The following is a 19,935-nucleotide window of genomic DNA, read 5'->3' on the forward strand; positions in this document are numbered from 1 at the left end:
GCAACAGACCTGTTTGCCTCCAATCAGAATGCTTAGTGTCCTCTGTTCTTCTCGATTCGCAATCTCGACGCACCACTCGGCGTGGACATACTCGCACACACTTGACCCCACTGAATGCTTTTCGCCCCTTGGCCTATTGTTGGACTTGGCATCTGCTAAGCATGTAGGTGACCTCTATGCACTTTCAGTGAATCCCTCCTGTACCAGGGTTGGTCCCGGAGATGTCATAATCTCACTGCAGCCCAGCCCAGCATTTGTGCCTAAAGGGTTGGGCTCATTCTTTCTTATTATTCTCAAAGATTTTTCTCCGCCACCTTGTTCTACTCTAGAGAAACAGAAACTGAACAGGCTTGTTCAACCCTACGCGGCCACTCTACTCGGAGCATGGCTGCGTTCTGGGCCCTCTTTAGGGGTATGTACATTCAGGACTTATGTGCAGCTGCGATGTCTGGCAATAAGAGAGTTTCCATATCCCATAGTGAGACATCGAAATGAATGCTATGAATGACTAGGGCTGGGTAACGAACATCGGTTCTTTTATGGTACTGACCGAAATGCTTTGGTTCTACAGAGTATCGGAAAATGCCTCGTCTTTCGGTACAAAGTTTCGGTGATTGGCTGTACCACTTAACGTGATTGCGTCATCCAGGAAAAATATATAGGTGGTCACGCCTACAGCCAGGGTTCATATGTATCTGTTGTGAATTGGTTGCGAGCGTCGTGGAACCCCTTTAAAATGCCCCCCAGGTCAAAAGTGTGGCTTCACTTTATTAAGACTGATGCCAATAATGCGCAATGCAATACATCGTGCACAGAAACAATTTAAGAGCAGAAAGTTGCTCGGTGTTTGACTGCAAGAAAAGCAGACTGCAGCCGGCGCAACCATACTCCTCTCAGCAGCCCGTGGGCAGTGTAAAGCCATAGCGGAGTGAATCATGCTGCTTTCACACCGGACGCAGCAAGAGCAGCAAAATCGCGTCTGCTGCTTCCTTTTTGCTGCTTGTACCAGCTTATGACGCGTGGCTGAAGCAGCTTTGCTGCTCTGGCTGCGCGGTCGAAAAGTGGCTCTGAAGCACGTTGGGCGGAGCTACTCTATCCTTTCTTTGCCTTGCAGCTATATTTGCTGTGATCAGTGGGAATAAAGTAGTTTTATTATGTTTTTAAGTGGGAAAATCCACCTGAAAACTTAATCAGTGCAGTCAGTTCATCCTGCCTTCCAATATTATTTCTGTCGGAGCCGCTCAGACCCCCACATACCAGCGGTGCACTGTCAATAGGAATCCCATTCAACGGGCTTGTTTGTCTGAGAAAGCAGACATGTTAATTTTTCTAAAGAAAAACTGCTAAGTAAAAATGTCCTCACAATGTAACAGTGAATATTAGACACTGACTTGTTTGCAACTGTACTTCTTCACTGAATTTTTTTTGTGTCTAAGAGGAAAAATGTAAATGGAAAAATCAGAGCTTAAAATAAAACTCAAGATTTGCACTTTATTATGTTGTGTAATTTTCTTTTTCTTCGAATTGACATTATAAAACTGGTATCGAAAAAAAAAAAAGTATCGTTCGGGAACCGGTATCGAAGTGAAGGTATCGGTATTGGTACCGGCACCGAAAATTTTTGAACAATACCCAGCCCTATGAATGACAACTATAGATTACTTGCGTAACCTCGGTTCTTAGAGTAGCGCAAGTGAGATGTCTCACCAGACAACCCTTCTTGCTGGGTTGAAGCGAGCAGAGGTTCTTATTTCGAATTATTGTGTGTCGTGGTGTAGGCCACTAATAGGATATGTGATGCAGCCGTCGTGATCACCAGCCAATCCAGAATGGCGCAACATAAAGGCTTCTGGAGAACATCTCACTCATGCTACAGTACTATGAGAACCGGTGTCATGCAAGTAACCTATAAATTTTCATGTTATTAACTGTAAGTAATGTGGTCAGGATGTTAAGAGAAGTCTCAACACATAACCATTACAAAGAATGTAGTTAGTAATTGAACCAAAGGGTCCAATAAGAATTTAAACCCAGATTTTTATAGCAAAAAAAAAAAAAATCTTGTAGACATTTCCTACTCAGAAATAACCAAAGAAAAAGTGACAGTTTCAAAACGTTTTTTCCATCATACCATTCCTGTGGTATGATGTAAATTTGTTTTTGTTTGTTGTGTTTTTTTTTTATATGTAAACCTCATCAGAGGAAACACCCAAGTTGTGAGCACATGTAGCATCACATCCTCTCCACTCCACAAACTCCTCTATAGCTGTTAATTCAACAAGCTCAATGATTACTGAATAAGGGTAGCTTCGATTTTTCTCTGCTGTCTTTGTCCCAACTGTGTATTGGCAGTGGATGTAAATATTTATTGAGTTATATTTCTATTGTTGTGAAATAAGATATTACAAGCATGGTTCACAGCTTGGAATTATTTACCCTTTAAATTAAAGTCACCACCAAGAGAGGATAACTAAAATAAAAGCTAATTTTTTTTAAGGGATGCGCGTCATCTGGGTCTTTTCATTATTTTATGAAAATTAAGCGAGAAAAAAAACAAAAACAAAAAAAAAAATCAGAAGTATCAAATCCCTAGAATACACTCTACTCATACTTCTAATTTCTGCTGCTTCTTTGCACACGTAACGGTTTAAATATAAGTTCCAAAAATCAGTATACATGTGCAGTCAAAGGCAATGTTCCCTCATTTTTTTCCATGTGTCTGGGCATATACACAACCAGATCTGAGATTGTTCAAATTTAAATTATGCCCAACCCTGCTGCTGACCCCACTCATCCTGGTCATATGTTGTTCAAAGTTACACCTTTGTCTGTTTTGTTGGGGTACCCACAAAACAAACAAGAAAAGTTTCTTTCTGACATACTCACAGCCAAAGTTCTTAGACACACTGCTGGAACAATTGAGGTCTTTTCCACTATAACAACTTTCCTTCCTCTTAATATTCTATTTAATAAAGAAGATGGCCTGCATCCTGGCACATGTACCTTTGCTAAATGTCTTTCCATTTTCACTCAACTCCATTTCCTGACAGCAGATAAAGGTCCCTAATGCCAAAAAGAAAGATGTACCTACCCTTATCCATTCGTTGGCTTTTCTTTCCACAGCATTGCTTGGATGCTCTGAGTACAGTGCCAACAGGCATTGGAGGAGAAGTCCTCTACTTGCACCTGCAAGGAAAACACAACTGTTATGTCAGGTTAATTTCCATATTTCTTGTTTAAATTCATCAGTACTTTTAAAAACAGATACAAAGGAATATCAATAGCATGTATTCACCGTCTGCTGTGACATAAGGGTTCCAGCAAAGCCGGCCTAAAACCTGACCTAGAAGGGGAAGCCTTTTCATGGTCTCTGTGGTGGAGCTCTAAAGAGAGAAATTGAGAAAATAAAATATATAAGCCTACAGTTAAGCAGTTTAAAACAATTGCATCAATGTAAAAACAAAAAAGCAAATAGTTTACATTTAAAGAGCATCAACATGTCACACAAAAACACTAACTTCACTAATTCAAGAGGATGAGATCAGCACTAATGGGAATCGTAATGGGAGGTCAAGCAGAGTTTAAATCGAACATAAATATCCCCTACTATTGTCTGCAAAAACAACATTTCTGTGTGTTGCATGCCCCTTATATTTGGCCTCCCAATTGCTCACCAGTCTATGGTAAATGTGTATGTGTGTGTATTGCTGATCCAACAGAAAAGGAATGCTCATTTACAACAGAAACTGTTGAATGCGCCGTGACTGAAAGAATGCCCATAAGAATAAGCCATCACAAAAGAAAGCAATTACGGCTGACTACCAAGGCACAATTGGCATCAAAGCCTCCCCAGCACTGCCTCTAATTATGACCATGTATCTTGTTGTGATTACAACCAGACATTCTTCGACAGAATTGACTGATTACACACAGGCAAAAGAGCTGAAAGAATATGTTTATAGATGACAGGAAAAGAAATGGTGAAGTAAAAAAAAAATCAGAGAAAGACTTACCACAAATATTGAATACGTCCTTTATCAAACCTTTAAAACGTGTAATGTGACAGAGTATGTCCACAAAGACAAAAGCTCTAAATTGAGACAAATGGGACACTGAGAACAATATAGTAAAAAAGCTGCCAGACGCCTGAGTTAAACTTAACAAACCACATCACACCAAAAGCAGACTGAACAATCCAAGCATCCACATTTTCAAAACAATACACTGAGAACAGACTAGATTTTCTTAAAGATGTTGCTAAATTTGCATATGTATCTAAATATGTGTGTATGTGTGTATGTTAGCAGATGCAATATATAAGATCAACTAATGGTGTATACAATGTATACATGTATGTTTACAATAACTTATTTATTCAAAACATAACATTTCAACAAATACACAAAAATAAGCTTCAAATATGGATTTTCTGTACACAGTTTCCTCACTCATTGTAAAATATTTCTTGTAGATACAGAAAAACAAAAGGTAAAGCAGTTTTAACCATAAATGCTATAGAATGAGTTGTTTTGGTCTGACTCACATGCAATCTGCACATGCTTCTAAGAGGACCTCTGAGATTAACATGGCAGCAGAGCAGAGGATGGAACTGGTGGGTTTTGTTTTTTGCAAAAAATTTATTTAAAAAACACAAGTACAGAATACACACTATTTGTTAAATGTAGGGCCAAAACCATTCATTGAATAATTGAGAGAAATCTATTCAATTCAATTCAGTTGATTTACATGGTGCCAATTCGCAACATATGTCTTCTCAAGGAACTTTACAGATACAACTCAACCAGATCATACTGTCCCACAATGGGCAAATTTACAGCAGTAGAAAGATTATTGAAAATGGTCACACAAATATGGACCTTAGAAAAATGTATAAGAATAACATAATAGGGAAGAGTTAAAAGATAAACAATAAAATACTGTACTGTTTTAACAATAAAAAACTGTGCACCTGGAGAAATAAATAACTAATATACAGCTATGGACATTTTCACAGTAATGGATATTTGAAAATAGCAGCAACATCAGAGATGTTCAAAATGACAGCAGCATGTTAATTAACTGACTAAGGTTTCTATCATTACATTTGCTTTTATTTGTTCCTGCTCCCGGTGGTTGTCACCTTTATTCCACTCTGTATTCACATGAGTATAGTCTTTGTTCACTTTACAATTAAAAAAAGATTTTTTTTTTTTAATGGAAGAGTTTTGAAAAGTTCGGTATTCATTCTTTTCCTGCTATAATATCAATAAATTACTAGTGTACATAAGAATCGGGTAAAGTCACATTTATAGTACAATTATTAGTACTTTAAAGATGATGCTTGTGTAGCTGAATAGAACAAAATATGAAAGAGATGTAAAAAAAAAAAAAAAAAAAGAAAAAAGAATTGGTTCCCAGGATTTGTATTTATTTAATAAATTGTGGTGTTTAAAAAGTGACAATTTTTTTGACACGATTAATTTGCGCAGATCTGCTCCAATTGATCATAAAGCAGTTGTTTGGAAAAGAAGCTCGAGGTGGAGAAGGAGCTATAGAATAGGACAAATTTCAAAAAGTGGCTGGAAAAGAGGAATTTGTGACATGGCTGCAGCCTGTCGAGAGTAAAGACGATTTCACCATGTTATCTATCTATCTATATAGTTCTATATAGCTATATAGTATCTATATAGCTAATGAGTTCCTCATTCCTGTATAAACCCTGTGAACGTTTAATTTAATATGACATATTTAAAAAAAAAATCCCCATCATCATCCAGCAGATGTTCAGTTTCTCCCCAAATATTTTCTTTCTGTTGTGGATTTTTGTAACAGGGATAAACAGGATCATACATAGTTTGTATGAACTCTGTTTGTTCTCTGCTGCCAAACTCATCATCTCTTAATTTATTCCTGCAATAACAATTTTCTTTTAAAGTTGTGAGATGCGCTCTAGAATTTCAGAACTTCTTCCTGGTCTGTTGAAGCACCAATAGTTTGCATCCATTATTTAATTAATTGCTCATAGTTTTTTGGATTATATACGAACTATGCTCTAATTTCTAGTTACCGATCTTTTTACTATAATTTAATTTGACAAACCGGGTCTTCTCTAGATTCTTTTTCCTGTTTGGTGCGATTGCAATTGCGGGTCTTGATCTGGACGGACCGGAGTGGAGCAAAAAATAGCTCAGTTCAGTATTTTGACGGTGAAGGACGGAGAAGACGTACGTGGGCGGTGACGAGTGGAGGAGTAGCGGAGGATGTGGAACAGCTCTCATTGATTTACATGACAGACAAGTACTCCGCACGACGTACGTGAGCGGAGCGGAGAGCTGACGGAGTATGTGGTATCTGGGGGTAAAGGAGGACAAATACACGTCCGGCTGGATGCGACACCGGACAGTGCAATGAAACTCCAGACTGTCCGCTCTAAAGCGGGACATCTGGCCACCCTACTTCCAACTCCAGTTCTTTCCCACTCGCCATACCGACACAATCTCCACAACAACTGATTTACACGCTTCTCCTATGAGAAAAAGGAGCAGCGCATAAACCGAACACAACACACGCGAATCGAACCGAGACAGTCGACCCGAACGGTTCGGACGGTTTTCATAAACCGTTCCATCCCTAGTACCTACTATTATCAAAACAATCAATTAAATTTAGCAATCGAATAATCGTTAACTTAAATGGAGGGTGTCTTATATAAACGATTTGCTGGAAGAACAACCAGCTTCGAACAGTTAGGCTAAAAATGCTACAAAAAATATATTCAGTTAAGATGAAAATCTCTGGCCGTTTCTCAATATGTGTACTTGTGCATTCTCATGCGCTTGTGTGTTTGTGAAACGTCATCAGCCTCAGCCCTAGCACTGTTCCAATTCACAAGTGCATCAGAGCAAACTTGTCCGTTCTTGCGATTGACAGCTTTCACTGGAGCGCTTACAGAGCTCAGAGTATTAAGTTATAAGTTCTCTTTTCTGTTGCTGTTGTTCAATAAAAGTACATTTTAAGATTACTTGAGGCGAGAACATTATACTTTTAAGCGTCAATAAATGGCCCATTTATCGATTTGATGCATAATTATACTCGTGAGTACACGCAACATTGAGTAACTATTGACCAAAGCATAATTTGAGATATATTATATAGTTTTCAGGTCAATATGCAGCAACTGGCATGTATCGATGCTCTATTATTACTGCCCTTCTAAAAAACTGGAGTATTTAACATGAGAGGATCGAATCAGTCACTAAATGGGTCTTGTGACTCAGAGTGCTGGTCCAAAGTGGTCTGCTATCTAATTCCTAAACACAGAGGGAGATGGTTTCATTTTGCAACATTGCCAGTTGCTTACGCAGGACTTTAAGCCTTGGAGAAGCGGCTGTTCCAACCATTGCATTTCCGAATTCTCCCGAGTGGTACCCAACTTTACACGAGTGAATAAAGTGAATGTGATTGGTCATTTATCAAGAGGATTGTTGTGGCGGAAGGTTTGCAAGCATTTTGGTTGTGGCCGGTTTGTTGGAAGCATCTTGCTAACCAGTTAGCAACTTAGTGCTAGTAGGTTCCCAATGGGAAATTACATTGGGACCAAGTAGCACTTACCAACAACACTGTCAAAGAACGCTCTGGACAGCGGAAACATGAAAGAGGAAGAGTGTTTTGTGTCGAAGGTCGTGGATGAGTCTCCTCCATCACATATTTTTCTATTTAGAAGAGGAAAGGGGACGAAGTTGATTTGGAAGAGGACCCAAGGGCGGCAGGAGCTTTGTTTGGTGCAGAAGGCTTACAGCTGTACATGTTTGAGCCCTCGCTTCACAACGTTGCCAGTTCTGTTAGCTCTGCGCCTGCTGAAGACACAGACGTCCATCCCCATGAACACTGGGACTCAATGGTAAAGTAAATTATTCTTATTTCAACTGTTGCCTATAATAGCTGCGACATATGAATAAAGATGCTTTGACCGAAAAAATTTGATTGACAGATGACCATTGATATATGACTGGCTAAATATATTATTAAAAAACAATCCCAAACTCCATTTTCTTTTCCATGGTTTTCCAAGCGCTGAAAAAAGGAATAAAAAAAACCTTCAACTTTGGGGCTGAGCTGTTATTAGCTTTAAACAGTGTGAGGTCTACCTCCTTTCTAAAATAGAGTGAGGCAACAACTACTGATGTTGTCAAATTAGCCAAAGCATTTTTCTACATAAAACCTACAAACAAAGAAATGAAGATACCAACTTTCTAAAGCATCTACAGTAATAGCTCTTATTTACCTCATTGTTTTTAAAGGGAAATCATTGCATCTATTGAGACCTGGAGAAAAAAAACAACAACAAACTTTTGGCTTTGAGATTGCTGGTGTCTGATTATCGTCTTCACCTGTTCTTAACTTTTATAAAACCCACAAAATAACAATATGATTAATTATTTCAGATATCTGGCCATAAGCCAAAAGAACGCTTTAAAGTTATCAAAGGATGTAAATTGTTGCCAAGAGGAGAGCCGTCAGCTGGTCTTTTATGAGCCCATTGCCAGGAAAAAATAAAATAAAAATCAATGCAATAAAGCTATAGGATACCATTTATTTGCATGTGCTCCATAACTCTGCAAAGAGTGACTCATCTGAATTACGCAAGCAGGACAAGAGACAGAGAAAAACAAAAAATGTGCTTGATCCATAAAATATAGATTGATTGTTTCAAAAGTACAAATGGAGAAAAGGAAATCGATTTTTAAAGTTGTATAAATGTTTCAGTAAAACATTTGCTGTGTAGAATTCAAAATAAAGCTTCCAAGAAAATCAAATAATGACACAAACAGAAAATATTAAAGAATTAGCTGGAAAATAAGAACAGTATATGAAAGAGAATGTCAAAGCTTTAAAAAATATATAATTTAAACAAAAATGTTCAAGAATCCCAAAGTACTGCAGCTCTCCTGTCTTCTTCCCTCTTCCCAGATTTGCTGGACCTGATATGGGGATACATTAGGTTAGCCCTTAAGGTCCCAGTACGATTGTTAGATGACTAGCTCAACACTGCAGCGGTGCCAGGCAGACATGCTCGGCCCCAGCATCACACAGAACAGCTTCTGTTCACTGAATGCTTCCATTGCAGGATTTGCTGTTTGAGCATTGGCTCAAACTCAAACCATGTGTGTATGTTTCAGGACGTTTAATCATCTTATTTGTGGATTAATAAACACTGTATGAATCAAATATCTGCAGTTATGTCCAATACAGCAGGAGAACATTTTTATACTTAACTCAGAGCAATGTAGTTTATACTCAAGGTGCTATTGTATATTTATCTTGCTTTCAATGTGATACAGTAATACGGGGCTTCAGGTAAAAATGCAATCACCCATGACCTTTCTGTGCATCTTGTATTGTAGCACACACAGAGTAAACTCACGCTTCCTCAGGTTTTCAAAGCATGTCAAGGAGCATTAAAACTACATAAATATGACAGGTATTTTACCAACTGCTGTTAAATGGCAACTGTCACTCAACTGTCATTACAATGAGTGCATAGTAAAGTTACTAAATGTCTTAAAGGGCTGGGGTGAGAAAGTCAGGGTCTTCCTCTTGTTAGACTTAGAAACTTAGACAACTTTTATTGTCATTTTGTATACACAGAGTAGGGGTGGAACGGTTCACAAAATCCACGGTTCGGTTCGATTCACGGTTTCATGGTCACGGTTTTCGGCTCGGTTCGATTCGGTATATGTTGATTGTTATACTGAAATCCCATAAAAATTTATGAAAGTAATGAAAAAATCCCCTAAAAAATAATGGATTGTTATTATTTTAAATGATCCGCGGAAACCCTTGATCATTTCCGTATGTTTTGCTGCTTTGAATTTAATCATCTCGCGCATGCTCTCTACCATCTCCAAGGGACTCAGAGGGGAGCGGACAGGAGCCACAGTGGAGGCTGTAGGCTTTGCTTTGAGCAGCCGCTCTGGAGCGCAACGGGGCAGAGCGAGGGTTGCTGACGGAGTATGAGGGATTTCGGGGTTAGCATGACATGTTGGTCATGTTGCTGTGTTGCACAATGCTTGCACACTGTTGCACTTTTATCCACAACTTTCTTTCCGCCGTCATCGTCAGTGTTGGGAAAGTTCCTTTTCTACGTGAACTAGTTCAAAGTTCAGTTCACACATTTTAAAATGAACTAGTTCAGTTCATAGTTCATAATTCAAAATTTTAAACTAAGTTCACAGTTCCAAAAAATGAACTAGTTCATAGTTCTTTTTTTTTTCATATATTGCTCAATTACACCATAGCCTACTGTAGAACCACAGACAGCAATTATTTTATCAGTTGTAACTCTGAAACTGTGCGTCAGATTTCATCTTCATATCCAGTTTTGAATCCTTATCCAACCAGGATTTACATTGAGGGGACAGCATTTCCCCATTGTTGCTTTAACGCTTTGTTGCTGTCCATTCACTTCACACTAGTAGCAGCTGCAGCTTTTACAGCTTTCTACAGTATGTTCTCAAAAACATCTGGAAAAATGTGCTGCTTGAATTGTCTTTTTTATGAAGAATTATTAAAAGAAAAACAGAAAAGTAGTCTTTAAGGTGCAAATGTTTTTTTTTTATTTTAATAATTTTTTCAATTTGAAATTCCATTTCAGTACATACTAAAAAGGAATCCTGGAAAATTATACCAGGCAGGTTTAACAAACAAGTTACATGAATAGTAAAACCCTCAACAACATTTTACTAACACAAACTGAGGGACCAGGCTGAGGTAGGAATTTAAGGCTACTGAAGTGCGGATTTTTTTTTACTGAAAGCCGGCGGGCAAAGTTTGCAGAGAAATGTAAGATTGTTGCGATCATTCTCACCGACCACCTGGTCATAAAACTGTTTTAAATGGTCATACTGCTGCTTTGTCGCCTCCACAGTCGTCTCCATGCTGCTGTGGCTTCCACGCTGCATTTTGTTTTGATGACGCACGTGGCTGTAGGCTATGACACTGGTAGCTGGCGTTGCCAGATTGGATGTTTTTCCCGCTACATATTAAGGCCTGTTTACGGTGTGATGTAGCCGGGGTTTCGCCTGGAGGGCTCTATAGAAATTTGGCAACCTATTGAACGGAGTTGAACTGAGAGAGCGTGCCGTTCACAGACACCATAATGAACGAGTTCACAATAACGTTCATCAGGTAGTAATACAGTACGTTCAGTTCACGTTTGCCCCAAATATGAACGAGTTCATGAACTTTCGTTCAATGAACGCGTTCAGGCACAACACTGGTCATCGTAGGTCACTCTGAATGCAAAGCGCTTCCATACAGCAGACCTATAAAGTGCTGCAGGCACGTCTTCCAACTCCTGTTCTTTCCCACTCGCCATTCCGACACAATTCTCCACAACAACTGATTTTTTTCCCTGCTACAACCGGCTAAGCTGCTTCGCTTCTTCTTCTTCTTGTTTACTACTGGTGGTTGGCTTTGGTCGCAGAACTGCCACCTTCTGTTCGGGAGTGTAATCGCTTCGCTTATGAGAAAAAGGAGCAGCGCACGAACCGAACGAAACACACGTGAATCGAACCGAGACAGTCGAACCGAAAGGTTCGGACGGTTTTCATAAATCGTCCCATCCCTAACACAGAGTGTAAATATTGTATTACACATTCTGATTGCTATGATCACTCCACGGAAACAGTTTATTAATGTCTACATTAACTTCAAATGTCGAAACCTGCTAGAAGAATATCTCCGCTTTTATTATTCTGTTGCGTGCAGTTTGGATTACGTACATTAAAACCTCTAACATCTCTTTGCAGCCGCTTCAAACAGTAGTGGAAAACCCCCAAGAGGTGACCGGGCCAGAAGGAGCCATTGCAGGGGATGCCCAATGACAGCGTACCACTGGAGTATGAGCGACTCCGACAGCCAAGTAATATTTGAAGGCAGGATCAAAATATTGATGAACTGACAGCACAGATTAAGTTTTGAGATGGACTTTCCTCGCTGAAAAACATATTAAAACTACTTTTTACCCACTTATAACAGCAAATATAATAAAGCTGCTTTCTACCGTTGAACACAGGAGCAGAGGAAGAATCAAACGCTTCTGTACACACTTTACTTGATGCCCTTCAGGAGACCTTAATGTGTACAAGCATCAGAAAATTTAGTAGCAGGAGCCTTCTGATTTAATCGCGTGCAGTCTGAACTTAGCAATAGAGGATTTAAAGGATCTTTTGCCAACATCTTGATGCCCGACACCCCAACAACCCCTTATGGGACTAGTGAAGTCAGGGCTGTTTTGGCGAGGTTACAGCGGATAGAAGTATTTTTCAAAGTCATCTTAGCTACATTGGTTCAAAGAGTAGAATTGATAAACAAATACATTTGCTTACCACATTGTTGATCTCTGTGAGAACCTGATGGAAGAAATCTCTCAGACTTCTCAGGTTAAGGGAGATGTCTTTTCTGGTGTGTGAAGAGTCAGATTGGTCCCAAACGGTTGCTTTTTCAAGCCAGAATGGCATCTCCTGAACATTTGGCCCCTCTGCTGTTCGCTGGAGCTGCAGCTCAGCCATTTGGCTCCTTCCAACGGCAGATTTACTTACGAACAGAAAGAAATCCTAGCCAAGACCAACAAGAGATACAATTAAAGCTGCGAATTACATAGAAAATATAATGTGGTTTGGAGATGATCAATTCTATGTTGTAAATACCGGAGGAATAAATACATCTGTGTGCAGTAAAAACGGTTTTGGAGTTAGAAATGTGTGCAGAGTTAAGTTTTAAAAACCCAAAAGGGGGGATGTCTCATTTCAATATTAATATCTAGGGCTGGGTAAGTCCTGAATCGATTCAATTTTGATTAATACAATTCTAAATCGATTAATTTCGATCCGTTTTTACAATAATAAAAGTGGTTCAGCTGTGTATCAAAATACTCATGTATTTTATTTTTTCCTGTCACATTAAACACAAAGTGCAAACTTGTAAATCAAACAGTTTAAACTGGAGTGTGAACAAAATTGTCTCATACTGTAAGTCCAAACTTGTTTGTGAAAAGTGAAAAAGTGAATCCTCACTTGTACAAGCGGACGTTACACAGCGGGGACACAGCAGACATGCATGAGCTGCAATATCTTCACTGCACAAACCATATTTGCAGCGTTGTCTGTAACAACCACCAAGTGTTTGCTGGTCAGCCCCCTTGTCTTCAGTCAACCTATTGGCTATATTTGCAGCTGTCTGGCTTGAAGTAATCTTGAGTGCATCTTTCCTGCTTATTTGAATGTGAACGTCACAAGCGTTACTATAAAACTAATCGATCTGATTCCCTAGACATCGATTTTGCAAAAATCGAAAGGAATCAATTCAAAATCGATTAAATTCATTTTTTTTACCCAGCCCTATTAATATCCCATATCGGTAAGACATAAGCAAAAAAATGTCTCAGTGATATTACTTGATCAAGCATTTACTCCACGATGTAAGATATGTTATAAAATCTGGTACGATTTGTGCCAATATTGTTTTGAGTCAATACTGGTATCGTATCAAAAATGAAAAAGTTGTATCAGGACACCCCTACCAAAAAGTACAACAAATACAATAGGGCTGCAAATAATAATTTCACTTGAGGAGTTATGGAAAGAGTAGATTGACTGAGGGTTTTTTTTTTATTTTAAATGCAAAATGTAATATATATATATTTTTTTTTTGTGGGGGGTGTTCTTTTTAACAATTTTGATATAATTTCGGCTCTAAGTGGGTTCCTCTGTCAGCTAAAGACGTCGAAAGAATCAATTATTAAATTAGTTGATGATTATTTCAACAAACGATTATTCCAATACATTTTTTAAGCCCTAAAATAGAACCGTGACTTGTATGAGCCTAATTGCAAAAACGTAAACTAGAAATGTGAGAGCATAATACTGATCTTTTTGCTACTCAGTGTGAAAAAATTAAAGTATCAAACTAAAGATGTACTGATCCTGATATTTTCAGATCCGATCCGATACCAGTAACTGGGCTGACCCTATCAGTACCGACCCAATAACAATCCAATACTACTTTTAAAGAAATGAAGGCATAGTATACTTTTCCATCTGAGTGAAGGCATCAGCCTTTATATAAACCTTGTTTAAGTTACACAGATATAAATCTATTTCATATTTTTCTAACAAAGTGTAGATTAACAGCAAAAGCAAACAGGTCAAAAAATAGCTATAAAATCCTGATCGGTGCATAGTTTAAAAATAATTTAGAAACAAAAGAAAAATTATACTTTGACTATAAAAAAAGAATTTATAGAGATTACATGATTGGGTATTGTATGAACAATAATTAAAAACAGATGACTTTGAACATTTTACACCAATAACTTCTTATGAAGCCTACATCACTCATATCCCCTATGAAAGCAAGGGTGGCAAATAGAATAAGTGGATTGAATAAAAAAGAGGAAATAAATTGTTTTGATCTAGTTATTCTACCCTCTTATTACCAGAATTTAATGATCAAATTCCTCAGATCCATGCAATAAAATCACCCTCTGCGCGTTCAAGACTGCCTACTGAGAAATAAACAGTACATTCTTCACCTTTTATGAAGATGCAAAAAACGGCAAGGTGGGGGGTGGGGGGGGGGGGGTGGGGGGGCCCAAGGGTGTGTATGTATGAGGATGTGTTTCATGTCTGTATGTACCTCCAGGATTGTGTGTGTGTGTGCATTTTTGTTGTGTTTTCCCATAATAACAGGTCTATGTGGGACACCACAGGCTTGTATTTTATGATCACCTCGTAACACACGATTTGTTTAAAGGAATAGTACACCCAAAACATGATTAGCCTTCATTTTCTACTCACCTCCATGCTGAACAACACTCTGGAGTACTTTTTTGATATCTCAAATGCATCTGGAGATCTGGGAGACTTCTTGCTGTCTGCTGACATTCAAATAATGGAGGTCTATGGCGCCCGAGACAGAAAGGTCCACAAAAGTCCACAAGAACTTGTCAATATTCCTCCATACTGCTCGTCCAATGTAATCCAAGTGTCCTGAGTGGGTAGCATCCAGAATTTACTCGAAACGAAGTCATTTAGAACGTTTTAGAGCCTAAACAGTAGTGTATAGGATTTCCTAATAGCGCCCCCATGCGCGCTCACGATTCTACGGAAGCCGGCAGACCAAACCAGCGCATTCAGCTCGGCAAAGAACTCATGCTCTTCCTCAACACTGAAGTCCTCAGACATTTTTCTTTCGTTGTTTCTTTCTTTGCACAGGTAAACAGCACATTTCTTCTTCTACGCTTGCATTATCGGCAGACCAGACGCTGAATGCGCACTTCCTTCCGGTTTGGTCTGCCGGCTTCCGTAGAATCGTGAGCGCGCATGGGGGCGCTATTAGGAAATCCTATACACTACTGTTTATGCTCTAAAACATTCTAAATGACTTCGTTTCGAGTAAATTCTGGATGCTACCCACTCAGGACACTTGGATTACATTGGACGAGCAGTATGGAGGAATATTGACACGTTTTTGTGGACTTTTATGGACCTTTCTGTCTCGGGCGCCATGGACCTCCATTATTTGAATGTCAGCAGACAGCAAGAAGCCTCCCAGATCTCCAGATGCATTTGAGATATCAAAAAAGTACTCCAGAGTGTTGTTCAGCATGGAGGTGAGTAGAAAATGAAGGCTAATCATGTTTTGGGTGTACTATTCCTTTAATGTCCTGCCATCAGCTCCGTTGGAAAGCCCCTATGGCATGCTGATGTGAATATATAAATACTCATTTTCTGGGAGGGAAAAAAAGCCAAACCAAATTAGGAACAAACGCCTCTTGTTGACTTGTCTCTTAGGGGCTCCATTTTCAGAAAAACTGAGGCTGAACTTAAAAGAAAAACAACTCTAATGGAGTCTCATCAAGATCCCTATCCTGCAGATAGTTACAAGTACATGCAGGCACATACAGAATAAAGTGCTGTTACAAAAAGCTTTTAAAATTCTGGTTAAGAAAACAACATGTACAAACAGACTCAGCAGCAGCTCTGGAATTAGTTGAGCACATTTTGGAGAAGGAATGAGATGTGACTGGTCAAATATTGTCTTTGAGGATGTGTTAAACTAAGTTTGTGGACTTTGGGTTTCGCTGAGTTTGCAGATGTAATTATGAGATTGTTGACATTATTTCAATATAACCAAATCAGTTAAGCATCACGTTCTGCAAATTTACTTCCATGCACTTTCCTAATGTTAAACACAGTTTTAAAAGATGAGAAATGTAAACAGTTGGGCTCTGACAGAGTCCCACTAGTCAGCAAGCCAGCAACCATAGAGCCCCTATTCCAAACGCTCAGACATCCAGCAACATATACACTACCGTTCAAAAGTTTGGGAACACATTAAAATGTCCTTATTTTTTAAGGAAAAGCACTGCACTTTTCAATTAAGATAAATTTAAACTAGTTTTAACTTTAAAGAAATACACTCTATACATTGCTAATGTGATAAATGACTATTTTAACTGCAAATGTCTGGTTTTTGGTGCAATATCTACATAGGTGTATAGAGGCCCATTTCCAGCAACTATCACTCCAGTGTTTTATTGGTACAATGTGTTTGCTCATTGGCTCAGAAGGCTAATTGATGATTAGAAAACCCCTGTGCAATCATGTTCACACATCTGAAAACAATTTAGCTCGTTACAGAAGCTACTAAACTGACCTTCCTTTGGGCAGATTGAGTTTCTGGAGCATCACATTTGTGGGGTCAATTAAATGCTCAAAATGGCCAGAAAAAGAGAACTTTCATCTGAAACTCGACAGTCTATTCTTGTTCTAGAAATGAAGGCTATTCCATGCGAGAAATCGCTAAGAAATTGAAGATTTCCTACAACTGTGTGTACTACTCCCTTCAGAGGACAGCACAAACAGGCTCTAACCAGAGTAGAAAAAGAAGTGGGAGGCCACATTGCACAACTGAGCAAGAAGATGAGTACATTAGAGTCTCTAGTTTGAGAAACAGACGCCTCACAGGTCCCCAACTGGAATGTTCATTAAATAGTACCCGCAAAACACCAGTGTCAACATCTAAAGTGAAGAGGCGGCTGCGGGATTCTGGGCTTCAGGGCAGAGTGACAAAGAAAAGGCCATATCTGAGACTGGCCAACAAAAGAAAAAGATTAAGATGGGCAAAAGAACACAGACATTGGACAGAGGAAGACTGAAAAAAAGTGTTGTGGATGGATGAATCCAAGTTTCAGGTGTTTGGATCACAAAGATGAACGTTTGTGAGACGCAGAACAAATGAAAAGATGCTGAAAGAATGCCTGACGCCATCTGTTAAGCATGGTGGAGGCAATGTGATGGTCTGGGGTTGCTTTGGTGCTGGTAAGGTGGGAGATTTGTACAGGGTAAAAGGGATTCTGAATAAGGAGGGCTATCACTCCATTTTGGAACGCCATGCCATACCCAGTGGACAGCGCTTGACTGGAGCCAATTTCCTCCTACAACAGGACAATGACCCTAAACACACCTCCAAATTGTGCAAGAACTATTTAGAGCAGAAGCAGGCAGCTGGTATTCTATAGTAATGGAGTGGCCAGCGCAGTCACCAGATCTGAACCACATTGAGCTGTTGTGGGAGCAGCTTAACCGTACGGTACGCAAGAAGTGCCCATCCAACTTGTGGGAGCTGCTTCTGGAAGTGTGGGGTGCAATTTCTCCAGATTACCTCAACAAATTAACAGCTAGAATGCCAAATTGCTTGCAAATTGCTGCAAATGGAGCATTCTTTGTAAGAACTGCTTTGTATGCAATGTGTTGTATCTATATTTTAATTTCAGTTGTTTGTTAATGTACTGCATATCTATATCTGATTAGGCTCATCAAATGGCTTCCAACTACCCCTTATGCCCACAGCTGATTTTCCTTTTTGGCCGGGATGCTAAAGTTCTGTTAAGTGGTTAGGAAATTGGAAATGAAAGATAGTTATGATGAATATTATGATCACAATTTTCAGCTACACTATCGCTCCCTAATACTGCCCTGAGAAACAAATGTGAGCAAAAAGAGAAACATGGATAAACAAAGATGTACAGAGAAGGAATGAGGGTGGACAGCCATCCTAAATATACTATTTTTAATTTAGTGTATTTTCTTTTTCATGCTAATCTAAAAGTAGAAAAAAAATCTAATCTAGGATGGAATGATTTTCACAAAAAATTTATATTGCAATTATTTTCAACCAATTCTGCAATTTTCCTTTGCACTGAGCACATCCATACAGATTAGGGCTGAAACAATTAATCGGCTGAATCGGGATTAACAATTATGGGGATAATAATCAACTAGTTTAGTAATCGATTAATCTTTAACTGGAGTATAGAGACTCTAAAACATGCTTTTAGCTGACAGAGCAACTCAGAGAAGCAATTATACCAAGATTGTAAAAAAAAAACAAAAAAAACACTTTGCATTTAAAATTAAAACATAATTAATTGTGTATTAATATACTCTATCCAAAATCCACAAGTGGATTTTTTATTTTATTTCACCTGCTCTCAATATTGTAAAAAGTCTTCTTTAAAAAAATCTTTGGCTATTAAATAATTAATCGAAAAAATTATCGACAGATTAATTGATTGCAAAATAATCGTTACTTGCAGCCTGAATATAGATGCTTTCACACCAGAGTTTCAAATGACTGAATTACCTCTTCAGCATGGCATCAAGTTTCACAAAGGTGGTAATTATTCATTCATTTGATTCAGCATGTTAGATCAGGGATGCATCCAAAACCTGCAGGACAGTATTATAAAAAAAAACTTCTAAAGGTGAAATATTTTTAAATTCCAGCTTTAACACAAACAGGTATATTATTAACACAAAAAATACATTAAATTCATCATTTTGAATGATGGCAATAACCTGTTTCCTGTCCTTCTATGCCTCTAATTGAAAGGTCTCCAACTTCGATGTCCCACTTTCTGCACCTTTCAGACTTATCTATGCTTCAACACACCTGGAATCAAATAATCAGGACACTGAAGAGAGGTAATTTAGTTATTTGATTCAGGTGTGCAGAACCAGGGATAACAATAAAAAACGTCAACCCCCTGCGACTGAAAGTGTCTGTGTGCAGTATCAACACCAGACCACAGGATGTCTTCATTTCATCCACTACATTCTGCAGTTTATGAAGGTACCAACAAATAACTCAAACAACAGCTGCTGAATGCCAACCGGTGCCCAAATTAAGAATAAGGAGCATTTCAACCATTTGAAAGGCTTTTTAATGAGCCGTTCGTCATCTTATGTAGCTTTTTTTTTTTTTAGAACAGCCGACAAACTCGACAGCGGGCGTTTAAAATGAGAACTTACTTGTAAATAACATGCATAGGAATCAAACTGTTGTATTTCCAAAAAAGATTGCGGTGTTATTAAAACATTACTTTCGGTGTCAAAACGATAGAAAAAAATGTTCTTTCCGAAATCACCAAACTAAATGTCCCTCTTTTCTGGGAAATTCCGGGTAGGAAATGATCCTATTGGCTGAGAGCAATGACGTAGACGAACGCCCCCCCCGAGGAGGCCTGCTGGGAAATGTAGTCTTAAGGCTGGCTTTATAGTCATGATGGTTGTAATGATTATCGAAACAAAGATAGTCTATTGATCTTTATTAACAAGCATATTACCAAATAATAAAAAAAAAAGTTGATACAATGTTGCCATTAAATGATTCACAGAGGAAATTTCAGTTTAAATTGAAATTAAATTCTTGTAATTAAAATTTTAAAAATTATTTCTAAATATAATAGATATTAAAAGCAGTAATGAACTGGAATAACAGTTTTTTTAATTGATTCTATCAATGACCTAAGATTTTTTTTTCTTAATGTGAATGTTTTTTAGGACAATTATTTAATAAGTGACACTAAAT

The 19,935-nt window shown here is 38.4% G+C and overlaps 1 protein-coding gene across 5 annotated transcripts in view; it reads right to left on the bottom strand.

The window, feature by feature from the left end:
- Positions 1-19,529, bottom strand: part of fancc (FA complementation group C) — a 54,719-nt gene extending 35,190 nt beyond the window's left edge. The window contains exons 1-6 of one of the 5 annotated variants that reach the window (XM_038281481.1): positions 19,377-19,529; positions 18,924-19,017; positions 18,709-18,794; positions 12,390-12,617; positions 3,296-3,383; positions 3,092-3,186 (exon numbers count right to left, since the gene is read on the bottom strand). In XM_038281481.1, the coding sequence (XP_038137409.1) occupies positions 3,092-3,186; positions 3,296-3,383; positions 12,390-12,572 (366 nt within the window). In that variant the 5' untranslated portion in view covers positions 12,573-12,617; positions 18,709-18,794; positions 18,924-19,017; positions 19,377-19,529. Of the gene's footprint in view, positions 1-3,091; positions 3,187-3,295; positions 3,384-12,389; positions 12,618-18,708; positions 18,795-18,923; positions 19,319-19,376 lie in introns of those variants that run through there. The other 4 variants (XM_038281482.1, XM_038281480.1, XM_038281483.1 and 1 more) reach the window with 4 other exon arrangements.
- Between the last annotated feature and the right edge of the window lie 406 nt (positions 19,530-19,935).

The sequence above is a fragment of the Cyprinodon tularosa genome, unplaced genomic scaffold (genome assembly GCF_016077235.1).
Source record: "Cyprinodon tularosa strain WSP-4 unplaced genomic scaffold, ASM1607723v1 ctg171, whole genome shotgun sequence".
NCBI lineage: Eukaryota > Metazoa > Chordata > Actinopteri > Cyprinodontiformes > Cyprinodontidae > Cyprinodon > Cyprinodon tularosa.